The following is a 20,103-nucleotide window of genomic DNA, read 5'->3' as shown; positions in this document are numbered from 1 at the left end:
AGAAGTTTCCTTATTTTCGTAGGAGTTCCAGGTTCTGAAGGCTACATTTTTAATATATTTGATTCCTGCATAGTACAGTTTTGAAAGCTGACATCTTAAACAGAGACAGCTCTTTGTGACCCTGGTTGATTAATTCTATCCTTGAGACCCTTATTAACCCGTATCCCTTGTTAGGCTGACTTCAGAGGTGTTGCACTGGCATTTCAGGGCAAGATAATTTATTCTGCAAATCAAAGGCAAGAGTATAGCAGCACTGCTCTGAATGTGCCTGATGCCTCTTTTTCATACAGAGCAATTCTCATAGGCTTGAAAGCACCCACTCACCTGCAACAGGTAAGAATTACATGGGGGCAATCTTACCAAAGGCAACTAATTCTTTTTGGCCATGAGTACACTACAAACAACTGAAGGTACCTCCAGGGTTTCAGTATTTGCACAAGTAAAGTAGCTTAAAGCACCCTGACACACTAGTGCAACAAATCCACTTTTTAAAAGACTTTTAGCAGTTAGGAAAGTGACAGGGAAAAGCATTGCAAAGTATGGAAAAGCGCATGATTAATAGAAGGATGTTCCATTCCACAAGCAAATCTCGACACACGCCTATTGTCATATAGCCTCCTCGCAAACAAATCAGAACAAATGTGCAATAAAGACTCAATTTAATCTAACTTCCATGTAAGCTTTGTGCAAACAAATCAGGATGAATGCTTAATAAATAGGTCATCCAGAGGAGCCCTAACAAAAATGTCCTGGACTGCTCTGGTAGCTTATGTTTTCTCATCAAACGTGTGCTTAGAAGAGAACTTGTATCTTTTTTATTAAGGGGGAAACGATAATGAAGGTGATGAGTTTCTAATTTCTTAATAAAACTGGATAATCTTGTTTTTGTTAAATCCACTCAATCCCAAGAAAAATATGTCAATTCCAGACCCACCCTGTTTTCCGGGGACAGTCCCAGATTTACTGAAGCTGTCCCAATTTCTGATTGATCCCAGAATGTCTCGCTTTCCCCTTTTTCATAGGATAAATGTTGGAGGATACAAAACAGGACATCTCTATTTTCACCAGAAAAAGAAAAGGATATGCAGTCCTCCTGTGAAAAGTCCCCATTGCCTGAAAGAGGAGTCTATACATAAGTGATACTTTGAAAAAAATAATGGTGGAGGGACCAATTTATTCTGCCGGTTGTGAACCCGAGTGCTGAGGGGGGTTTTTTGGGGCATTTTGGAGTCTTGTTTGTGGCAAACTACAGTCCCTGACAACAATGCACTACAGCTAAAAAGCTGATTATTATTTCATTACAGGAAATGTACAGATGTGTCTCTGAAGGCACCATCCGATAATTAGTCTGCATTTTCTGAAGAGAGAAAAGAAGAAGTAGGGGCAGAGTTCAGCTAAATAAAGTAGAACAATCTCCACACTTACGTTTTCCAGCCTTTTCTTCTCCACTCCTAGTAATGCTTGTTCCATTTCATTTTTGTCTCTCAGAGCATTCAGCACCAATTCATAATAGGATTGAGACGTTTCTTGCACTAGACACAGAAATCAATACAAACCACATTTATCCTGTCACATTTACTCTGTCAAAGATAAAATGCCACTCAGTGTTTCTCAGCGAGGTTGGAATGAAATTGTATACTGTGGGTTATGAAGTGGGTGCAACATTTCACAAAGAGAACTAGAAAATGTCTCCACCACCACCACCACAGTGTTATTTAAAACTGACACAATGGTGCTTCCAAGTGGGCATGTGCAACGAAGGAAGATTCATTTTATAAATGTTATAAATGTTATAAAGCCCACTTGCTTCTTATTTTATACATACAGATCCCTAGCCCGATCTCTTCCATATAATTCCAAGTAATTCAAGGTATTTTCACAGCACATCCCAACCCAATACACATCATCATGCCACAGTTCTACCAATGACTAAGATGAGACATGTGTGGAAGGTTCTTGGAAATGCCACTTGCTTTTTTAAAAAAAGTGGCACTCAAAAGGCAAAACTTTTGTACAGTTTGTATAGCGCATGCTTGTTAATCAGAACAACAACCCCACACTATGAATAACAGAGCTGGAAAGAACTTTTGAGGCCCATCTGGTCCACCACATACCACATTCCACCCCTCCCACAAAAGCCAGAGCCCCATTTGCTGCAAGCAGGAAGTAAGTGTACAGTGCCAATGATATATCCACAAAGGAATTAGCTATAAGAGAAGTCAGAGTAGGGGGAGGTGGGGTTATGGCTTGTTTTGTTTTTATTACGTATTTTGTGTTTTTATCTTCTATTTTTATGCTGCGAACCACCCTGAGATCTACAGATGAAGGGCAGTATACAAATATTATTATTATTATCATCATCATCAACATCATCAAGGTTATTATTTGCTTGATTTTTGGTACATAACACATAGAGCATGCAGAAGAAGAAGAGAAGAAGAAGAGTTTGGATTTGATATCCCGCTTTATCACTACCCTAAGGAGTCTCAAAGTGGCTAACAGTCTCCTTTCCCTTCCTCCCCCACAACAAACACTCTGTGAGGTGAGCGAGGCTGAGAGACTTCAGAGAAGTGTGACTGGCCAAAGGTCACCCAGCAGCTGCATGTGGAGGAGCAGGGAATCGAACCCAGTTCACCAGATTACGAGTCCACCGCTCTTAACCACTACACCACACTGGCTCCTGCAAGTCTAGCTATCACTGCAAGCCCATGAAGAGCCTCTGCCAAGAACTTCAAATTGGCTACTGCTATTTGCAATAATTTCGATCGTAGTTAACAGGCCTCAGTATACATATTTTGGGTTCTGTGTATTCTGCGTTTTTACTCAGGCATGGGGAAAGTGCCAAAAAAAGTGCAAAACTTTGTACAGTAGTTAATTTCCTGATAATTTTTAGTATTGACTAATTATATAGTGCTATGTACTCTACGTATAGCAAGAAGTAGAAAAAGAGTTTGGATTTGATATCCCGCCTTTCACTCCCCTTCAGGAGTCTCCAAGCGGCTAACAATCTCCTTTCCCTTCCTCCCCCACAACAAATACTCTGTGAGGTGAGTGAGGCTGAGAGACTTCAGAGAAGTGTGACTGGCTCAAGGTCACCCAGCAGCTGCATGTGGAGGAGCGGAGATGCGAACCCGGTTCCCCAGATTACAGGTCTATTGCTCTTAACCACTACACCACACTCCCTGCCAGAGAAGCCTACATTCTAAAAGGCTACACAGGATAGGCAACACAGGACAGACAACAGAGGAAGAGGTGATGGAGCAAAAAATGAGGAAATCAATTTATCAATTTATTTCAGTCTCTCTCTCTCTCTCTCTCTCTCACACACACACACACACACTTAGCATTGGAAATAAAAGATTGTGCGAACTATTGGAATTTTGTGTTGCTGTGCTTGTTTTTGTTCTATGATGAAACATTATGTAGACCACTTTTGTTGTGGTTTCAGGCCTAATTTGGGGATATGGGTGGCTTTGGCCACCCTGGTTAACATTGGAGAGGGGGACTCGTCAAAATGGGCTTCAGAAGGAGAGAAGGGATTCTAACAGAACGATCGCCTTAGTAGAACACTGAATTCCTCCTGATGTGTATAGCTAATAACCAATGCCAATGAGACAGGAAGTGGTACATCTATTCTGACCTTTGTTTTCATATATAATACCCTTTTTACATTTTTAATATATTCCACACTTTTCCTAACCATTCACATTTTGTCAGGAAAGTTGATGCTTTTCAATAGTTCACTGAAGTCAGTAAAGTCAATCTTGCAGCTTATCAAATTCAAGATTATCTCCTGTTTACACACTGCTTCTTTCATATAATCCATCTGGCAAACTAGTGGATCTCAGGGTATTTTACAATTCATCATTTCCTCAACTGAATCGAATTTATCACCGTTTTCCAAAAGGTCATCACTCTTGTACAGTATCAACACATACGATTAAATAAGAAACTCCTTTTGTGTTATTACAGTACCATCATTTCTCATTATTATTATTTTTTATAAATGTTCTATAGCTGTTTTCACGGCAGAAGCACATTTAGATCCATCACTGATGCCACAGTCACAGCCAAGCATATTACTTGACCCCAGTCAACCTTGCTCAAAAACTAGACAAAAAGCAAAAGCCTCATTAAAAGTCTAGCTGCTACATCTAAGACAAGTTTCCTGAAATAAAAAAGGTTCTTTCCCTCTATGGCGGTTATCCTTATTAATGGCTAATACATTACCGCACAAGGCTATAGACTGAAAGCAGAATGCAGATGATGGGTTATCTTTCTTTTCCCTTTCAAAGAAAAAATAATACTGCTAAGTGACAGTTTCTCCACTAATAGCCAACACAATCGCTTTGGGGCTTATTAGTTTTAAGCAGCCCTGTGAAGTCTTGGTGCCCTGGGCATGGCTTCTAAATTTATTTGCTCAAAAACCCATCCATTTCCGTAAATTACTGGATTTGAATGCCGAGCCTCATGTATTATTTGGGTTAGAGTCCTAATGGGAATCTTGAACTTTTACAGTAATTCTCAGCAATTCTCCTGGTGACACCATCCAGTGGAGACAGTGTCAGTTTCTCAAAGGGTGCTTTCAGATGACTTGAGAAAAGGCACAGCAGTCTGGAAGTCATCTTTAGAACTGTATAGTTCGGGAGAGCTGTTTAATCAAATCTCCACACAGGTGTTTCACTGATGGACAGCAACCCATCCAGCCACCTGCTGCTTGTTCTTATGAAGTCGGACACCGGCAGTATAAGGGTTCCCTTTTTAAAATCTGTGAACACAGTGCAGCACCTAAGAAATTACAATCCTGTTTGACTTAGCAAGGGTGTTCATCCAGTTTAGGACCAACAGGTGCCTATACAGTGGTGGTGGTGGTTGACACTCCTGTCTTCCACTGCCTCCTACAGTTTGGTCAAACTTATGCTGGTAGCTTCGAGAACACTGTCCAACCATCTCGTCCTCTGTTGTCCCCTTCTCCTTGTGCCCTCAATCTTTCCTAACATCAGGGTCTTTTCCAGGGAGTCTTCTCTTATCATGAGGTGACCAAAGTATTGGAGCTTCAGCTTCAGGATCTGTCCGTCCAGTGAGCACTCAGGGCTGATTTCCTTCAGAATGGATACATTTGATCTTCTTGCAGTCCATGGGACTCTAAAGAGTCTCCTCCAGCACCAGAATTCAAAAGCATCAATTCTTCGGCGATCAGCCTTCTTGATGGTCCAGCTCTCACTTCCATACATACATCTGCAGTGATCATGGAGCCCAAGAAGGTAAAATCTCTCACTGCCTCCATTTCTTCCCCTTCTATTTGCCAGGAGGTGATGGGCCCAGTGGCCATGATCTTCGTTTTTTTGATGCCGAGCTTCAGACCATATTTTGTGCTCTCCTCTTTCACCCTCATTAAAAGGTTCTTTAATTCCTCCTCACTTTCTGCCATCAAGGGTGTGTCATCTGCACATCTGACATTCTTCCGGCAATCTTAATTCCAGCTTGGGATTCATCCAGCCCAGCCTTTCGCATGATGAATTCTGCATATAAGTTAAATAAGCAGGGAGACAATATACAGCCTTGTCGTACTCCTTTCCCAATTTAGAACCAATCAGTTGTTCCATATCCAGTTCCAACTGTACTTCTTGTCCCACATAGAGATTTCTCAGGAGACAGATGAGGTGATCAGGCACTCCCATTTCTTTAAAACTTGCCATAGTTTGCTGTGGTCGACACAGTCAAAGGCTTTTGAATAGACAATGAAGCAGAAGTCTACACTATGTCAATGAAGTCTCCACATAGTCAGTGAAGCAGAACTCTCCACTATGACCTGTCCATCTTGGGTGGCCCTGCACGGCATAGCTCATAGCTTCTCTGAGTTATCCAAGCCCCTTCGCCACGGCAAGGCAGTGATCCATGAAGGGGTATACAGTGGTACCTCGGGTTAAGTACTTAATTCGTTCCGGAGGTCCATTCTTAACCTGAAACTGTTTCTGGGTTAGCGGAGTCTGTAACCTGAAGCGTATGTAACCTGAAGCGTATGTAACCCAAGGTACCACTGTATTCAGAAATATGGTTCTTTGGCACCATGACACCAGTATATAGATATCAAAGCTGGTGTTTCTCTTTAATGAAATGGCTACAGCTCATGTTTTGCATGTGGAAGGTCCCAGGTTCAATCTCTGGCATCTGCATGTAGGACTAAGAAAGGAACTCTTGTCTGAAAGCCTGGAGAACTACTGCCAGTCACCATAGCCCAGCAGCAGGCAGCATTCAGGCTTGTTGAATCTACCTTTGTTACTTTTTTTTTAAAAAAAATTATTAAGAATTTTGTTAATACAGTAGAGAAAAGACAGAATAAACAGATAATAGACAGAAAAAAGAACAAACATAAAATTTAACATCTTGTAGTACCCATCTTTTCTTCATCCTTTGGACTTCCTCACATCTCCCGCTCTTGCGTTCCAAATTTATAAAACTTTAGCCAGCAACTTATCACCTTGTTTCAATTCTTATTATACACATTTCCAATGTTTTGTCCCTAACTTTGAATATTTTTATCTAGGTCTTAAATACCTAATTTTAACACAATATTTATTCAAAATTTATTTTTCTCATAAAAATCACTCATTCTCATAATCTTGTCAACTAACTTTATGGGCCCTGTTATTTTCGAATCTCTCATCCTTCTTAGCACTCATATAATTTACAATGTTTTTGTAGATAGTCCTTAAATTTCTTCCAATCCTCTTCCACGGCTTCCTCTCCCAGGTCTCGGATTCTGCCAGTCATTTCTGCAAGTTCCATGTAGTCCATCAGTTGCATCTGCCATTCTTCCAGCGTGGGCAAATCTTGAGTTTTCCAATACTTAGCGACGAGTATCCTTGCTGCTGTTGTTGCATACATAAATAATGTTCGATCATTCTTTAACACCCTCTGGTCAACAATGCCCAAAAGGAAGGCCTCTGGTTTCTTGTTACTTATTAGAAAGGTTTCCTATGTTTATGAATTACACCAAGGAATACCTCCATGTGCTCCTGTCTGCAGACCTGTTGCCCATTGCAATTATGTAGATGTTGCATTAGTTAATTCTAAATATTTTAATGGGTTACTCCAAGTCCTCACATCAGCTGCAGTAGTCACAATCAAGGAGGAAGCGTTTCTTGCTAATGTAGCTTGTACATACAACAATTTTTCAGACATGCTACATTAGCAAGGATAATGACACCTTTGATCGTATCGTTGTTGTTTGCCACAGCACCCCATTACTGTGATGGGTAGATAACCGAGAGACAAATTATGTCCAATCTCTGACTCCATTCATACACAATAATTTCAGTGACAATTATTTTGCTTTGTGCTCATTCAGATACTACATTATTCAGATATGTTGCTGAAGTCTGTAATTTCAGGCATGGATTTGAATTTGTCTAGTTTGTAATGTTCAGGTGCGCTGTTTAGAGTGCCATTTACCCCAAAAATAATTTATTTTGCTTGGAATGCAATGCAAATCTGAGAAATGTAGAATTAGCAGTCAGGCTGACCTGGCTGCTTTGTACATATATATGCAAAAGTTCTTGAAGGAAGCCCTTTACTTTCAATGAAGCTCTCATTGATTGCTGTTACGCTGTGTTAACTGCAAAGCTGACTACTTTGTAAGTGCATGCACAGATGTTCTTAACCGTTGGCCTCTTACTTTCAATCAGACTCTCAAAGATCGCCGCACAACCATACTACTTTTTGTTTGGTAAATATATGCTCTAGATTTGGCTTAATTCTCTTGATTGTTTCTTGCAGACATGTTGTAGGTTAGCCATTCCCCCATCCACACTTGTTCTCAGGTGTATCCGTATTGGGAGAAGCATAGCTGTCAACTTACAGATTTGAAAATAAGGGACCAGCAGCCTCAAAAATAAGGGATCAACAGCTAGAATAAGGGATTTTCAAAGCACAGGTATGTTCAACTTCTGAGCCCCTACAAGCCACAGGCAGAAAGCCCAGCCAGCAGCCAAACAAAGCCTCAAGCGGTGGTTCCCACAGCGCAGCAACCCGGCAAAGGGGATGCAGCAAGGAAAACCACCGTCACCTCTCCGCTGGGAAGCACTGAGCAAAGGCGAGTCCCCAGGCAAAGCTGCCGATTTGATCGGCACAAGGCATGCAAGCTCCACCCCCAGTCGTTCTTAGACTCCTTATTGGGTGAGCAACGCAGCCAAGCAACACAGTTGGAGCCTCCCTCCTCCCAGGCTGGCAGGGAGGGAGGGAGAGGAGCTGCTTCCTTTGAAACCCAGGAAATTTAAGGGACATCATCAATAAGGGACAGCAGCGGGACACAGCGCTGGGATAAGGGACCTTCCCGCAAAATAAGGGACAGCTGACAGCTATGGGCAGAAGGAAGGAAGCAGACAGATTTCCAAGCTGCTCTATGGCATGGTTGGGGCACAATTCTCTAGGGTGCATATGCACTTTGGCACTATCCATGCACACATGCCAGTGTTACAAGCTGGGAGAAAACAATTGGGGGAATATGCGAGTTTCTTTCTAATTGCTCGCTAAGAAAGCTAGTAAATAATAAGCCAGTTCTAAATTGCACGTCAGACGTTCTCCACATTGTGTTAGTTTACCATATATTTAGAAACTGCACACTTGAAACAAATCAGTATAACTCAAAATCTTCAGAGAATAAATTATTTGGTGGTAAACCCAGCAATCTGATGTTATAGATGGTACCAATGCAGAGCCCATTCAGTAATAATGAGTGGGAATTCCAACCATAAGAAATATGGTCCTTCAACAACATGACACCAGTTTAGCTGTCCTAGATCTGTAGGCAACATTCTGTTCTCACAGCAGCCAAACAAATGCCTATGAGAAGCCTGCAAGCACAACCTGAAGGCAACAACCCCCTCCCCACTTTTGAGTCCCAGCAACTGGCATTCAGAAGCATACTGCCTCCAAACAGTGGAAGCAGAAAGAGCCTGAAAGGCTCTGGTAGCTTTTGCATTTATGTTATACTGTATAAAACTAAAAGGGAAGTCAGACTCTGTTATGCAAAACAAATGTTTAGAATGTTAACATTAACGGTTTTAATGTTTTGTTTGTTTTACTGGTTAGAATAATTTGCACAATTTGTTCATAATACAAATGCGAAAAGCTGCCTTGAGTTTGGAAACATGAGATATAGATGTTTTAACTGTGCTCGCTTGCCTAGGGGCTTCGGACAGCAACTCCCCCTACTCTTCATGGGAGCAATTTTTCCAACTCTTTTGAAACTGAGTGGGCGAGGGGGTTTAAGGCAAAACAGGGTGCACCAAACAAACATTAGCTCAATAAAATAAATTTGCTAGTGGTCTGTTTTAAGTGGACAGCTGACCTGAAGCCTGCAAGGAAATGTAAAACAGACAGCTTGGTCAGTGCTTGATTTGCTGTTATGTATGTCAAGTCAAAAGCAGTGCACAAAGGAGAATCTGGGCTTGCTCTGCTGAGTCCTTTTTGAAAGGTACATCTGACCTTTAGGTCAGCACTTCTGTGAAGCAGCAGATGGGAGATGGTTTCCTTTCATAGCAGAATTTCAGCATATATGCTTGAATTGCTCACTATTAGGGGATATTTGGAAGAAAAGGTGAATATGAATATATATATATTCTGGGTCTTTTAATCTTAGTTTTATCTCTGGTCCATTATGCTACCTTTATCTGCTGTTTTAAAAATAATATTGTTGTTTCACAATGTATTTTACTTAGCCACTCATTGTTTTATTTGTAAGTTGCCCTGAAAATATGTGTTTTTCCCCCGCTAAAGGGCAGCACATGAATTCTTAAATAAAGATGCAATGGTGGGGAGGGTGCTGCTGTGCAGCCGAGTATGGGGGCACCAACAAGCTATGGAAATAGAAGGTGATATTAAGTCTGCCCCGCTTCTCAGTATTGCAGGAGGGCACCTGGGATTTCCCAGTGACCTGGCTGTGGGAGGGATGCCACCCACGTCATAGGGACTCCTGGCCTCTTGACGCCCCCCCGGCTGACCAATCAGGATAGCTAGGGGCATGGCCATTAGCAGTTTAAACAACAGCATGGCCAGGGGGTGACCTCCTTTCACCTCCTCATGTTTATGTTGCTTGACAGCAGCCTTGCAATGGACTAAGGTCGGCTGCCATATTGTTGGGACCAGGTAGGAATTTTTCCACTTGGCAAATTGGCACCAGCCATTTGGTTTTCGCCTACCTTGTAGCAACTGTCACAACTTTGTAAGGTTAGGGAATGGGTAAGCCTTGTTTATGGGAAAGGAGGTGGTGGCCTCCACCTGTCCCTCCAAATTAAGGGTACCCGTTAAAGGGATCTGGGGGCGTGGTTCCTGTCTGAAGCTTGGCCGTGGGCTAGGGCCATGGCACGACCCCACTGGGACCCTGGGGGTGCCCCGATTTGATGTATATAATAGGGCTCCCCATACCTTTGGTTTACCCTTATGAGACTCCCTGCAGATGGGCAGGAGTCAGGATATAGTCTGGTTTTACCCAATGCCTAAGCCAAACCACTCACATCTGTAACCAATAAAGTTGTGTCCTATTTTATCCCATTAACCTAAACATTCGTGTCTGTGTGTTTGTTAGCTAAGGGAACTGCGGGGCCCAGGACCTCGCTATGCAAGTTCCCATTGGGATGAGCCACTTAGCTGTGAAGTTCCCAAAGTTGAGCTTAGGTGACATTCCCTTAGCTGAGTTTGTGTGCTGTTTTAATGCCTCATCTAGAACACCTAAAGCTGTCTGGGGTTAAGGCCAGGAGGAACCACATGGCAGGACAATGGATGGTGATGGAATAAACTGCCCGTGTGGAAGGTTTCGTTCTAATGTCTGCCAGTGAAAAAACTGCCAAGCAGCAGGAAAGCTGAGATTTCTCCTAAAGTCATTATTACATTAAACGTTTTTGGATCCCACTGTGCTAAATCAATGGCATATATGTCTATGAAAATTCCCCGCCTTCCCCAGCTGACGAACTGCACAGCCAGGCACAGAGGCAAAAAAGGAAAAGGAGTAACAGCTTAGTTATGAGCAGCACAACTCTAAATAATGAGCTTAAAATGAGCTAAGCCATTGCCTTCTTCACATGAGGCCACATTCTCAAAACAAACTCCCTATATTCACAGCAGTTAGAGACTAGGGCATTGCCCATTTGATACACTGGGAAGTCTAATACATCGACCCAATTCCTGCTGCTTTCCCTATCTACCAATAACATATAATATATACAATATTCTCCTAGAGGCACACGCTGACAGCTGCAGTCTGCAAAATGCCTGTCACTTGGAGGAAAACTTTCTCATCTTTTTGCACCAGATGCAGGAGGTGAGAGACTTGGATTTCAAAGGGAACACATTTAACTGATATCCTTCCAAGACTCCACTGCAGTTACTTAATGGTAGGAAGATAATTAACCACCACTGTGATCCCAATCGAGCAGCAGTGTTTATTGGCAACCAGATATGTACAGATGAACCGGTGTAAATGGAAGAAGCAATATGCTGAACATGGCTGATGCAACATTCTGCTGAAATATGGTTTGTTAATACGGCAGATGCCAAGTGTTCTGGTATATGAAAACTTACAATGCCTTATAGGAAGATAGCTAAGTTTTCAAGCAATACTAACATATTTTGCTTTTAAATAATTGGCAGGCAGTTTTTTACATACACACACGCACGCACGCACCTGTCCAAAGCAATTTTTCCAATATAGTAGCCAGTGTTTCAATTATACTTCAATATGAGTTTAATATTTAAATCCCAGCCTGCCGATAGACTTCCTGGACTACCTTATGTAAATCCTTAGCTCATGGCTGCGCTTTCTCCTTCAGTAAAAAAGGAAATTAGTTCCATGTTATTCAAACCAAATTTTCTAGTCATGCCATACTAGAATTCATACTCCTATTCCGTGTCTGAATTTGCCACTGTTGGTGCATCTAAAGTGCCTCTAGGCTGTCACTATTTTGCAGGAGGGATTCAAGAGCATACCATATATTTAGCTTTGGGCAATTAAAGTGGACTAATAATAGTATTAGCCACCTCAGGCGCCACTTCCATAGTCACCTAAGTGAAAAGGGTTTTGGGGTAGCATTAGTGTGGGAAAATGAGCTGGCTCCATAGGGAAAGAGCCTTCATTTTCAGAAGTGAGTGCTCTAACCATGGAAAGGATAGGTGCACAATTTCTGGGGTTCACAGGGGAGAGAGATGGAGGGAAAGTAACACAGCTAAGCAGAGGGGTAGATTTGCCAACATGCCTCAAGTGCACCAAACAATGCCCCACCCCTCCCTTCCAAGGCACTAATACAGTGGTACCTCGGATTAAGAATTTAATTCATTCTGGAGATCTATTCTTAACCTGAAACTGTTCTTAACCTGAGGTACCACTTTAACTAATGGAACCTCCTGCTGCTGCCACACGATTTCTGTTCTCATCCTGAAGCAAAGTTCTTAACCCGAGGTACTATTTCTGGGTTAGCGGAGTCTGTGACCTGAAGCTTTTGTAACCTTAAGTGTCTGTGACCCGAGATACCACTGTAAAACTATTCCCACAATAAGTGACCCCCAAACAGTCATGCTTTCACGGGGCAAAAGTCATTTACTAGAGACGTGGATAACTAGTGTGTCATTCACAACAAGTGGAGAGCCAGGATCACACCGTGGTTAGAGTGCCACAGGAGAGCCTGTGTTCAAATTCCTGCTCAGCCTTGAGGCTTACTGGGTGACCTTTTGCCAAGTCGCTATCTGATATGGTTCTTTTGAGGATAAAAATGTGTTCCTTGGAGGAAGGATAGGATAAATATGAAATTAATACAGTAAATCACTGCATTTCCTATGGTGATAGTGGCTGGTTCATGATCACCCAGGTGAAACTATAGCACCTGGAAAGGTCCCCCGTAGCTATGAACAGATGCAGATGCAATGATCAGTCTGACCTCCACACTCTGATGGGAATAGAAATAGTCCAAGTACTTACTCAACTTAGAAAAGCTTCCGAAGCCATCCAAAATAGATTTCAGAGTTTCTTCAAACTTATCCAAGGAAAAGTGCAGCTGCAAAATAAATAGTTTTGTGAAAGACTTAATATTTATTCATTTCCCTTATGGTGTTTTCAGTATAGTCAGTGTTTCCAGCTGAATCGACAAGCATTCAAACCAAAGGTTCAATTATATTTTATCATAGGGCATGACAAAAGGCAAATGCTCTATTAATTAGAAAATAGGAGAAATGCATGAAACATTTCCCACCCCTGCTTCCAGCTTATAATTTGATTTCACTTACCCTTTGAAGACTCTCTTTAGTGTTCAAAATAAAGGTGTTTAAAAGCTCGCTGAATGGGAGATACACACAAAAAACACAGAATTTGTATGCAAATTAGTCAAATGCAAATACAGGGAAAAGCCAAGATAATCTCACGAGACAGCATGCACCACACAGCAAAATGTAGATTTAACACATTTTAATTCCTCATTTAAGTATTTATCTCCGTGGAACTTTCACCTCTATAGTCAAGTAAATTCCATTAGCAAGAATCCCCAGTGAACTTGTTTTTCTGAAATGCTGACAGATGGCAAGTGCTAAATCAGGGGTTCTAGTAATTGTAGGAGAACTTTGTTTCAACAAGTCAGTTTTACCTGCTAAGATCTGATGATGGGAAAAAAGAAAATGGGGGGGGGGAGGACATGGTAGGTTTGTGGAAGAGGAAACATTTGAAAACGGTGCCAGCAACCCGAGGAAGTGAAGGAATAACAAATGTAAAATGAACAGGAGAATGTGTCTGGGAGGTATTCCTTCCAGGAAGGAAATGGATGTCCCGTATACCCCAGGTAGTGTGGTTGCTGACCTTGAGCCAGACATCCTGGAAAGTGAAGTCAAATGGGCCTTAGAAAGCACTGCAAATAACAAGGCCAGTGGAATTGATGGTATTCCAGCTGAACTATTTAAAATTTTAAAAGATGATGCTGTTAAGGTGCTACACTCAATATGCCAGCAAGTTTGGAAAACTCAGCAGTGGCCAGAAGATTGGAGAAGATCAGTCTACATCCCAATCCCAAAGAAGGGCAGTGCCAAAGAATGCTCCAGCTACCGCACAATTGCACTCATTTCACACGCTAGCAAGGTTATGCTTAAAATTCTACAAGGAAGGCTCAGGCAGTATGTGGACCGAGAACTCCCAGAAGTGCAAGCTGGATTTAGAAGAGGCAGAGGAACCAGAGACCAAATTGCAAACATGCGCTGGATTATGGAGAAAGCTAGAGAGTTCCAGAAAGACATCTACTTCTGCTTCATTGACTATGCAAAAGCCTTTGACTGTGTCGACCACGGCAAACTATGGCAAGTTCTTAAAGAAATGGGAGTGCCAGATCACCTCATCTGTCTCCTGAGAAATCTCTATGTGGGACAAGAAGCTACAGTTAGAACTGGATATGGTACAACTGATTGGTTCAAAATTGGGAAAGGAGTACGACAAGGCTGTATTTTGTCTCCCTGCTTATTTAACTTATATGCAGAATTCATCATGCGAAAGGCTGGGCTGGATGAATCCCTAGCTGGAATTAAGATTGCCGGAAGAAATATCAACAACCTCAGATATGCAGATGACACAACCTTGATGGCAGAAAGTGAGGAGGAATTAAAGAACCTTTTAATGAGGGTGAAAGAGGAGAGCGCAAAATATGGTCTGAAGCTCAACATCAAAAAAACGAAGATCATGGCCACTGGTCCCATCACCTCCTGGCAAATAGAAGGGGAAGAAATGGAGGTAGTGAGAGATTTTACTTTCTTGGGCTCAATGATCACTGCAGATGGTGACAGCAGCCACGAAATTAAAAGACGTCTGCTTCTTGGGAGAAGGGCAATGACAGGCCTAGACAGCATCTTGAGAAGTAGAGACATCACCTTGCCAACAAAGGTTCGTATAGTTAAAGCTATGGTTTTCCCAGTAGTGATGTATGGAAGTGAGAGCTGGACCATAAAGAAGGCTGATCGCCGAAGAATTGATGCTTTTGAATTATGGTGCTGGAGGAGACTCTTGAGAGTCCCATGGACTGCAAGAAGATCAAACCTCTCCATACTGAAGGAAATCAAGCCTGAGTGCTCACTGGAAGGACAGATTGTGAAGCTGAGGCTCCAGTACTTTGGCCACCTCATGAGAAGAGAAGACTCCCTGGAGAAGACCCTGATGTTGGGAAAGATGGAGGGCACAAGGAGAAGGGGGCGACAGAGGACGAGATGGTTGGATAGTGTTTTCGAGGTTACCAGCATGAGTTTAACCAAACTGCGGGAGGCAGTGGAGGACAGAGGTGCCTGGCGTTCTCTGGTCCATGGGGTCACGAAGAGTCGGACACGACTAAACAACAACACATAGACAATAAAAGAGTTAGTGTTAATCCACCGCAGTCTCTGGCATTCATTAAACAAGGAAAGGGAGATCTTGCTAGTGGCAGCAATGCTGTCATGCTTTTCATTGTCCTTTTTAAAATAAAGCTTAAAGGTACGTTCTCTTTCAAGAATTGTACAGCAGGAGAAGAGGCAGAAGCATAGGTGAGAATTAAAACATTTACACTTATAATATGCATGAAATGGCATGAGCACTAGAATACAGTGGTACCTCTGGTTAAGAACTTAATTCGTTCTGGAGGTCCGTTCTTAACCTGAAACTGTTCTTAACCAGAGGTACCACTTTAGCTAATGGGTTGCCGCGCAATTTCTGTTCTCATCCTGAAGCAAAGTTCTTAACCCGAGGTACTATTTCTGGGTTAGTGGCGTCTGTAACCTGAAGCGTCTGTAACCCGAGGCACCACTGTATATGAAATGAAGCTATGTTTGTCACAGAGAAAGCATCACAAAGGGAAAACAGTGGCCTGTTTAGCATTGTGGTGAACCCAGTCTTAGAATGTCTCAAAACAAAGGAAATGTCTGATCACCTATGATTGCGTGGGCACACAGAAATTACAGAGGAGAAAGTAAGTCCTGCTTAATATTTCAACTGACAGGAATACAATGCAACAAAATTACTACTGTATATTGACCTTTTACAAGAAGGTTGCAATTATTACTATGGGAAATGAGCTTTCTCAATGCATTATATCCAACTCCTATTCACCTGTGGAAGTCTTCCATGTGAGGTGGGGTGGAGTGGGAGACAACATGTGCCAGTGTGGTGTAGTGGTTAAGAGCGGCAGTCACATAATCTGGGGAACCGGGTTCGCATCTCCGCTCCTCCACATGCAGCTGCTGGGTGACCTTGGGCCAGTCACACTTCTGTGAAGTCTCTCAGCCCCACTCACCTCACAGAGTGTTTGTTGTGGGGGAGGAAGGGAAAGGAGGTTGTTAGCCGCTTTGAGACTCCTGAAGGGGAGTGAAAGGCGGGATATCAAATCCAAACTCTTCTTCTTCTTCATGTCATCAAGAGGTTCAACAAGAAGTCACGTTACTGACACCATGGATAGGTGTCATGTAAAGGTATGAAATTAGATTAGAGCTAGCTTGGCAGGCTCTGCATTGTTTAGCCTTGCAGTTCCCTCTCTAGCAGAAAGTAACCTACACAAGGGAAGCAGAGTTGCAAAGCTGGCCTAATAGGCCTTCACTCTGAGGTCTCAGGGCAGGTTACAGTATTAAAGCACAATATTAAAAGCAATTTATAACCATAAAAATAAGGGGGCCTTAATAACATACACCTCAAATGTCAAAAGCCTGGGTAAAGAGGTGTATTATCAGCATCATCTGAAAGTCATATAATGAAGGTGCCCAGAGTATAGGAGCCAACTCCTCGAAGAAGAGGAGTTTGGATTTGATATCCCGCTTTATCACTACCCAAAGGAGTCTCAACGCGGCTGACATTCTCCTTTCCTTTCCTCCCCTACAACAAACACTCTGTGAGGTGAGTGGGGCTGAGAGACTTCAAAGAAGTGTGACTAGCCCAAGGTCACCCAGCAGCTGCATGTGGAGGAGCGGAGACGCAAACCCGGTTCCCCAGATTACGAGACTACCGCTCTTAACCACTACACCACATTGGCTCACCACACTAGGGGCTTCGGGGGCTTTGGCTCTCCCAATGAAATGTTTGAGGGGACGGCTCCTTCCCCCAGTTTATGGACAGTGCCGTTCAAAAGGTGTGCGTGCACCACATCTTACCCCCAATATTTTATTCAAGAATATAGTTCTTAACCTGCAGTCTGAGGACCAGCAATGGCCCTTGATGTAGTTTCATACAGTCCTCAAGACTTTAGTGAAAATAACAGAGGAAAAAGGTTGGAGGTTTCTTTGACGTTTCAAGATGTAGGAACTTTGTAAACTATAAACTGAAAAGCTGCCTGCCTTTTCAGTACCTCAAATTGCTGCAGTGGAAAATTTCTCCTCCAAGCCCGCAGAAAGCTTTTTTGGACTTTGTTCCTAGAGGACAAACACGCCAATTAATTTTAATTTAGAAGCACTTTTTGGCAACTTCCCAAGAGCGGCCGTAAGGAACAAAGTTGTGGTGATTTGTGAAGATCAAGCAAAACAGAACCGTGATACTCAACACAACCAAGTTTCTTCCATTTTAACTGAACTCTAGATAAACTCATACCACATAGTGAACTTGTCAATAAACCTAGATGAAAATTAAATTTGGAAATTAGAAGGCAAAAGGTTTGAAAACCCAAGATAAAAACAATGTTGTAAAGAAAATAATTTGATTTTGCACAAAACCATCAAAACAAAGTTGCAGATCTAAAATAATTTTATGCCGGATATGTATCCATTTGAATAGAGAATTCTTGTAGAGGAGAGAGGTGTCCATAAACATTTTATAAACTTTATTATTTACAAGATGAGGAGCCTCTGTTATAGAAAGGCATAGCTTACCTGTTGCTTAATCATTCTGCTACCCAGAGGGGCCTTCCAGTCTCACATGATGCACTTAGGCACAACCCAGTTAAAGGGACAGTGTTCCCACACAGGGAGTCCACTGGCTTTCAACTGGGGTGCTGGGACCCAGTACTTACTGGGTGTGGGTCACAACAGCAGCACTGCCACCACACAAATATATTATTAAAAAGAAAGGCCTGGGTTCCCAAATCCTTGTTTGGGTTAAAAGAGGGTCTTGGGTCAGGAAAGATTGAAGACTACTGACTTAAATTAAATGTCCTCCTTTGTGTTGCTCAGTGCCAGAGCAGAAGGCCAGCATCTATCTATCTATCTATCTATCTATCTATCTATCTATCTATCATCTGTCTGTCTGTCTGTCTGTCTGTCTGTCTGTCTGTCAGGGAACTGCCATCGGAGCCAGAGGGAGAGGGAGGGCTCCAGAGGGATTCCGGAGAGCGTCCCGGGAGGGAGAGAAGCAGTCCATCTTCTGGGGAAGGAAATCAGCGTAGCACCAGTGGAGAAGGGGGGCAGATGGAGGAATCGGCGAGGTGGCTCCATGACTCCTTGCCGGGGACCAGCGGGGAGAGCACGGGTCCTCCGCTGCCCACACCCTCCCTGCGCAAAAGGCTTCCGCGCAGGGAGAGTAGGCGGAGACTAGGCGTCAAAGAGCTTCTTTGCTGGAAGAAGTTCAAGAAGTGCCCACTGACGGAATCTGCCAGCGATTGAGACAGCCATGGGCAAGTGGCTGTCCGGACAGAAAGGGTTCACTCAGGCAACCCAGCCAGGTGTGGCGCCAATTTACGCATGAGCAACCCCTAGAACCATTACACTATCTATCATCCAACCAACCAACCAACCAACCAACCGCCCTTCATCCAAAGAGCTCAAGCTGCTTCACAGCATAAAAACACAAAATGAAGAAACACAAAATACATAACAAAAACAAGAACAAAAGGGGGGGCGGACCTCCACAATCCCCTCTCCCAAAAACACATTTAAAATGACATATAATCTTAATCAGCTTCTTCCTTGGGGGGGGGCAGGAGAGGAAGCATTTGGGGGATAAGGCTGCAGTGTGCATTAGAAGGTTAACCTTTTCCTCTCCAGCTGCATTTCCCCCCTCTACAAACTTCACCCCCATCTACACAGTTGTTAGGCTTGGGGGAGAAGAGAAGCTTTAATCGGGCACAACTGGCATTGAGGCTGCAAGTAGGATCCAAAGATGCCACAGGCCACGCCTGGCCCATGGGCTGCCAGTTCCCTGTCCCTGATTAAGAAAGAACAACATCTTCAACAGAAGATGCCAAATACAGTTCCAGATTTGTATTTGTTACATTATGGCAAAGGGCTAGTACTCAAGTTATCCTTTGCAATGCTGCTCTGTGTGGCATAAAAGAGGTATGGCCTCACAGAGACTTCTTTCTGCTCAGCCCTGGTATACAGTGGTACCTCAGGTTACATACGCTTCAGGTTACATATGCTTCAGGTTACAGACTCTAGAAATAGTGCTTCAGGTTAAGAACTTTGCTTCAGGATGAGAAGAGAAATCGTGCTCCGGCGGCGCAGCAGCAGCAGAAGGCCCCATTAGCTAAAGTGGTGCTTCAGGTTAAGAACAGTTTCAGGCTAAGAACGGATCTCCGAAACGAATTAAGTATTTAACCTGAGGTACCACTGTATAGGCACAAGCTCTGCAAGCAGCAACAAGATCAGTAGCTGAAGTGGGGGGAAACGTGAAAGGTGGGAGGTGGGGTGATAATGAACAAGATACGTATCTTCAGATAGCAGGAATGGTAGATGAGAATTGCCCATGTGAAATCCAATCAAAAGTGGTCAAGCATATGTTAGAACTTGCCACATGTAGGGGGGAAATAATGGCTCTTGCATTATATTTGGCTCAGAAAAACCAAAAGGGAACCCTACATTGAGAGAACAAAGCTCAAAGGCAACAATTCTCTGCAGATGTAGATGATAATGATAAGGGATGATGCTTTGGGTAAGGAGATTATGAAGGAACAAGAAGAAATTGCGTAAGGTTTTTTGAAACAATAAATCTGCATTTAGAATTTTCTCTAAATGTTTATAAAATCAGATGGTTGTCAATCTTGCTTTTAATTTGCTTGTGGATAATGTTTCCCAATAGATTTTCAATGGTTGTCTTATCAGAAGCTTTTCAATGTATTTTGTCAGAGGAGAGATAATCATTTGAGCAACTACAATTGCCTGAAGTCTTTCCATCAAAATACAGCTTTCCTACAAGAA

General features: G+C 42.8%; 1 protein-coding gene across 9 annotated transcripts in view; it reads right to left on the bottom strand.

The window, feature by feature from the left end:
* IHO1 (interactor of HORMAD1 1) overlaps nt 1–20,103 on the bottom strand; it is a 48,840-nt gene that overhangs the window by 3,709 nt on the left and 25,028 nt on the right. For all 9 annotated transcript variants that reach the window (XM_083724297.1, XM_083724299.1, XM_083724303.1 and 6 more), the window contains 3 exons: nt 13,276–13,324; nt 12,971–13,046; nt 1,426–1,532 (listed from right to left, as the gene is read on the bottom strand). In XM_083724297.1, coding sequence (XP_083580423.1) covers nt 1,426–1,532; nt 12,971–13,046; nt 13,276–13,324 — 232 coding nt within the window. The remainder of the gene's footprint in view (nt 1–1,425; nt 1,533–12,970; nt 13,047–13,275; nt 13,325–20,103) is intronic.

The sequence above is a fragment of the Podarcis gaigeae genome, assembly GCF_964106915.1.
Source record: "Podarcis gaigeae genome assembly, chromosome: 2".
Classification (NCBI taxonomy): Eukaryota; Metazoa; Chordata; class Lepidosauria; order Squamata; family Lacertidae; genus Podarcis; species Podarcis gaigeae.
Note: the sequence above shows the minus strand (reverse complement) of the source record. Positions and strands in the feature narration are given on the sequence as shown.